This window comes from Ananas comosus, unplaced genomic scaffold (genome assembly GCF_001540865.1).
Source record: "Ananas comosus cultivar F153 unplaced genomic scaffold, ASM154086v1, whole genome shotgun sequence".
NCBI lineage: Eukaryota > Viridiplantae > Streptophyta > Magnoliopsida > Poales > Bromeliaceae > Ananas > Ananas comosus.
In genome coordinates, this window is record NW_017890903.1 from 13,230 (window position 1) to 19,026 (window position 5,797).

The following is a 5,797-nucleotide window of genomic DNA, read 5'->3' on the forward strand; positions in this document are numbered from 1 at the left end:
TTCATTGGAGAGCTTCTATCTGATCATAATCTTTTTCGTCTAAATTCTGAAAGTCTTTTATTTGAAAAAGAGACTAACTATTTTAAACTGTTGAAGCTTAGTTTCTAACTTAACCTTCAACAAGACTAATACTACAGTACACTCTTCTTTTTCTCATGTTCCTCTTCTTATGATCACCATTAATTCCACATTAACACATTGTTCAAACCCTCCCAAAAAAAAAAAAAAAAAAAAAAAAAAAAAAAAAAACAGTTGGGAACTAGGGTTCTCATCTAGAGAAGAACTTGTGGGGCTGCCATGGGTTGATCACAATCCAAATTGAAGTCATAAAATGAGCTCGCAGCGGATAATTTCATCGAAAGAAACTGCATTATGGAGGTAAAATAAATAGAGATTAATCAGAGAAGTTCATTAAAGATAAAACCAGAATTAATCGAAGCAATTAATTAACTAATTAAGCATTTGATTTAGATTGAGAATGTGGGTGCAGGAAATATTTTACCTCAACTTGGTTTTTCAGTGATTGTACATAGTTTATGATTTCATCTAACATTCCAGCCATGCCCATTTCCTACCAAATCACATCCAAATTTTTAAGTTTCTGGGAAATAACATAAATGTTAGGGACTAAATTAATCATCAGAATATATTTTTGGAAAAACTTCAAATACCACCTCTGTGATTTCACACTTTCTCACTTTAGTACCCTATGATTTAAAGTGTGTCGATTTAGTGTTATGTGGTTTCTTTTTTTATCTTTTTATTGATTTCATTAATTTTTTTCATTAAATCAGTGACAAAGTTAAAACTAAAGGATACTAAAATGAATATTCGATAAATCTAGGTGGGTATCTGAATTTTTTTGTATATAACTTAACAAAATATTAACGAAAAAACTGACGAAAGGATAAAAATAAAACCACATGATACTAACTTGCTACACTTTAAACCACAAAATACTAAAGTGAGGAAGTGCGAAACCACAGGGATGGTATTTAAAGTTTACACGATATTTTTGCGTAAACTTCAATTACTACCTCTGTAGTTTCGCATTTTTTTACTTTACTATCATATGATTAAAGTGTATCACTTTAGTATCATGTGATTTTATTTTTCTCTTTTCGTCAGCGCCTCCGTTAACTCTTTAATTACTAAATCATATAAAAAAAAATTCAGATACCCCACCTATGATTTATCGAATATTCACTTTAGTATTCCGTGGTTTATCGAATTTTCACGTTAGTACCCTATGGTTTTAATTTTGTCATCTATTTAACGAAAAAATTAACTAAGGGATAACAGAAAGAAAAAAATAATATCACATGGTACGAAAGTGATACATTTTAAATTATAGGGTACTAAAATAAAAACACGCGAAATTACAGGGGTGGTACTTGAAGTTTTCACTTTTTCTTTTTTCTTTTTTGGGATTGTTAATTAAGTTACCTTGTAACAGCCAGGGACTAGTTCTTGCAGGCATCTCATTCTTTCATTGATCCTCTCTCTTCTTAACTGAAAAAAAACCCAAAAAAATTTGCTCAGAACTCCCTAGAGTTTTTTTTATTAGTTTAAGCTTTGGCTTAGAATAAGATCTAGTTTGTTAATGTGGTGGCTAAAAATAATTTTTCAACACTTTGGAAGGCCCAAAAATTTTAGAGCGGTGAGAACATATGCTAAAATTCTTCTTCGGTGGTGGTTGTCACCGAAATTTTATAAAATTTAGGATAGAATAATAAAAGTGTTTCGAAATTTTGAGCCCTTCAAAATACGTAGCCACCGTATTAGCAAACTAGGTCTAAGACATTCATTTTTATAATAATTTTTTTATAACAAATTATTTTTATTAAATTTTATTGTATATGAAATTTAACTATCACTTTTTTTTTTTTTCACTATCCTCTGTTATTTCATAAAATTAACCAAATGACATTTTTATATTCTTAAGATAACTAACTATTTTGAAATAATCAGCAATAAAATAAAATTATATTTGGTTTATAATACTGCTGTATTCAGGAATAATAAAAATGTCATTTGGTTAATTTTATGAAATAACAGAGGATAGTGAAAAAAAAAAAAAGTGATAGTTAAATTTCATATACAATAAAATTTAATAAAAATAATTTGTTATAAAAAAATTATTATAAAAATGAATGTCTTAGACCTAGTTTGCTAATACGGTGGCTACGTATTTTGAAGGGCTCAAAATTTCGAAACACTTTTATTATTCTATCCTAAATTTTATAAAATTTCGGTGACAACCACCACCGAAGAAGAATTTTAGCATATGTTCTCACCGCTCTAAAATTTTTGGGCCTTCCAAAGTGTTGAAAAATTATTTTTAGCCACCACATTAACAAACTAGATCTTATTCTAAGCCAAAGCTTAAACTAATAAAAAAAACTCTAGGGAGTTCTGAGCAAATTTTTTTGGGTTTTTTTTCAGTTAAGAAGAGAGAGGATCAATGAAAGAATGAGATGCCTGCAAGAACTAGTCCCTGGCTGTTACAAGGTAACTTAATTAACAATCCCAAAAAAGAAAAAAGAAAAAGTGAAAACTTCAAGTACCACCCCTGTAATTTCGCGTGTTTTTATTTTAGTACCCTATAATTTAAAATGTATCACTTTCGTACCATGTGATATTATTTTTTTCTTTCTGTTATCCCTTAGTTAATTTTTTCGTTAAATAGATGACAAAATTAAAACCATAGGGTACTAACGTGAAAATTCGATAAACCACGGAATACTAAAGTGAATATTCGATAAATCATAAGTGGGGTATCTGAATTTTTTTTTATATGATTTAGTAATTAAAGAGTTAACGGAGGCGCTGACGAAAAGAGAAAAATAAAATCACATGATACTAAAGTGATACACTTTAATCATATGATAGTAAAGTAAAAAAATGCGAAACTACAGAGGTAGTAATTGAAGTTTACGCAAAAATATCGTGTAAACTTTAAATACCATCCCTGTGGTTTCGCACTTCCTCACTTTAGTATTTTGTGGTTTAAAGTGTAGCAAGTTAGTATCATGTGGTTTTATTTTTATCCTTTCGTCAGTTTTTTCGTTAATATTTTGTTAAGTTATATACAAAAAAATTCAGATACCCACCTAGATTTATCGAATATTCATTTTAGTATCCTTTAGTTTTAACTTTGTCACTGATTTAATGAAAAAAATTAATGAAATCAATAAAAAGATAAAAAAAGAAACCACATAACACTAAATCGACACACTTTAAATCATAGGGTACTAAAGTGAGAAAGTGTGAAATCACAGAGGTGGTATTTGAAGTTTTTCCAAAAATATATTCTGATGATTAATTTAGTCCCTAACATTTATGTTATTTCCCAGAAACTTAAAAATTTGGATGTGATTTGGTAGGAAATGGGCATGGCTGGAATGTTAGATGAAATCATAAACTATGTACAATCACTGANGTTTTTAGCCATTGGATGGAGAGATATGAGGTTGAGTAGATGGTGGTAGGTGGTGGCAGGTGGAATAGTATTTGATCCAAAAGGTATTAGTAATTGAAGAGTAGATCCAAAGGTTAGAAATTTAGAAGTACTAATGAGTTGGTGCTTCTAAAAGTATTCTAGCTCTACTCCATATCTATGTAGGGGCAAAAATGTTGTCTATAATATGACCTTTGTGAAATGACGATCTTACCCTCTCAGCAACACTGTGGCTATCAGTAGCTTGGCCTCTTCTTGCCTCCACATGAACCACTTCCTTTGCCTTCTTCTCCTCCTTTGAACACCTCCTCCCTCTCCTCCCACCACCACCACCACCTAAACTCTGAAAAAGAGAACAAATTCACCAATGCATCAAATGAACACAAAATATATAGGGGCTATTTGGTTCAATGTAGTTACAAAAACAGCATAGTTGGAAGTACATATAGTTGCAAATACTGCAGTCATAACTATATCTAGTCTGTTTGGTTTTATATAGTTGCAATTGCTGCAGTTATATTTTTTCTATTTGGTAGGTTGTAATTGTGATTTGTATTTATAAATTCTGTCAATTTTTAGATAGAAATATAAGATTATCTCTTCTGAATATAACATAATCATACGATCTTTTAATTATTAATTAAAATTTTTATATCTATATATAATTTATATATTATAAAATTAAATATGAATTTAATGAATTTTAAATACAAATATATTATAAATTTGGTCAAAATAAAAATTAAGACATTATTGAACTAGCAGACTAGAAAAAAAAAGAAGCGTATGAAAAAAATTTATTAAACCCTAACAGATATTATTAAACTCCAGCAAATTTCATGAATAGGTATTCTTAGAAAAAAAAAAAAGGTTAAAAAAAGCATATAAAAAATAATCACATTTTATTTATTTCTTTAATGGGTGAGCCGACTCCAGCCCAACTGCTGTAGTTGGTACAACAGCCCTTCTCGTGTAGATGCAACTGCAGTTGAGTCTAACTATACCAAACCAAATAATAGTGCAGTAAAAATATTTCAAAAAAGGAAACTAAAACTGCAAAAATGAATGATACATCAAAGTCATTAATTGAAGATACATACACTCTTCTTCCTTGCTACATTTTCTTGTGAATAACCATTTTCAAGACGAGGCGTCGCCGAGCTCTGCGAACTATCCGGTGCCGCGGCTTCCCCCTTCTTCTTGATATGTCCCCAGCTGATCTCGACCGTCGACGGGGACGTGTTTTCATGAGTTAATGGTGAGTTATTGTGCAAACCCATGAATGGTGAGCAATACTAAATATATAAACATCTACTATTCAACTTGCAAAAAAATATAGAATTAGCCTCAATATAGAAACATTTTACATGTGAAACACTAGATATACAGACAAACAATGGCTTCCTTTCGAAAAGGACACAAAAACATTTTTATTAAGTTTTTTTTTTTAATGAAGTTTTCTCCCATGTTTTATATAATGTTTATTGGTTAAATCAAAAAAATATACAATAGTAATATTATTATATCTCTCTATATATTCTATAATGAACATTTTGGAAGGGTTTTAAAGAAGTATAATGATAAAGGCCCTTTGACTTGGTGTGTGAGATTAGATAGAAATATAAAATTATTGCAAATTTTTAATAAAAAAATTATTATTTAAAAAATAAATTATTTTTTAAATTATTATTTTTTATATATATAATATATTATATATATTCATTACCAAATAGAACCAAAACTAAGTATATTAGATGATCTGAAATAAAAAAGAATAAAGTAGATATAGAAATAGAAAAATTAAATCAAAAATAATATTAATAGAAGAAATATACAAAATACAGACGTATATAAATACTCATGACATAATAAAATAAGTAATAGTAAATAGATATAGAGGTGGAGAAAAAGCTTACTCTGCATATCGGAAGACACGGAGACATTCCGTGCTTCAGTAGTAGTTTTCGGATATTAACGACTTCGGTCGAAACGAAGATCGAATCGGCTACCGAATTAAACTGATCTAGAGATATTTGAGAATATCTAAGAAAAATAAACGATTTATAGATTATATACAGATAATCCATTCATGACATGAGTGAGACGAACAGAGCTCAAGAAATCAACGGACTGAAAATAAAAACTCTTACAAAAATAGTAAAAATAATATGACATTAAAACTTTAAATCAAAGATAACATTGATCTTGTATTAAGTATATTTAGAAGTAAAGAATTTGTTTATCAACACTTTCACGTGTAACTTGAAATCAAATAATTATCCCCAGAATTACGCAACTCGTCTCACAAACTTGAAACGGCTCAATACAGAGATTGAA

At 29.2% G+C, this 5,797-nt stretch overlaps 1 protein-coding gene across 1 annotated transcript; it reads right to left on the minus strand.

The window, feature by feature from the left end:
- Nucleotides 1–259: 259 nt before the first annotated feature.
- LOC109704397 (transcription factor BEE 3-like) lies at nucleotides 260–4,740 on the minus strand. Its single transcript, XM_020225137.1, has 5 exons — nucleotides 4,561–4,740; nucleotides 3,675–3,773; nucleotides 1,447–1,512; nucleotides 503–571; nucleotides 260–365 (listed from the first exon to the last, which is right to left on the minus strand). Exons 1-5 carry the CDS (start codon nucleotides 4,738–4,740, stop codon nucleotides 273–275), a joined length of 507 nt encoding a protein of 168 aa, XP_020080726.1. The 3' UTR covers nucleotides 260–272.
- Nucleotides 4,741–5,797: the final 1,057 nt, after the last annotated feature.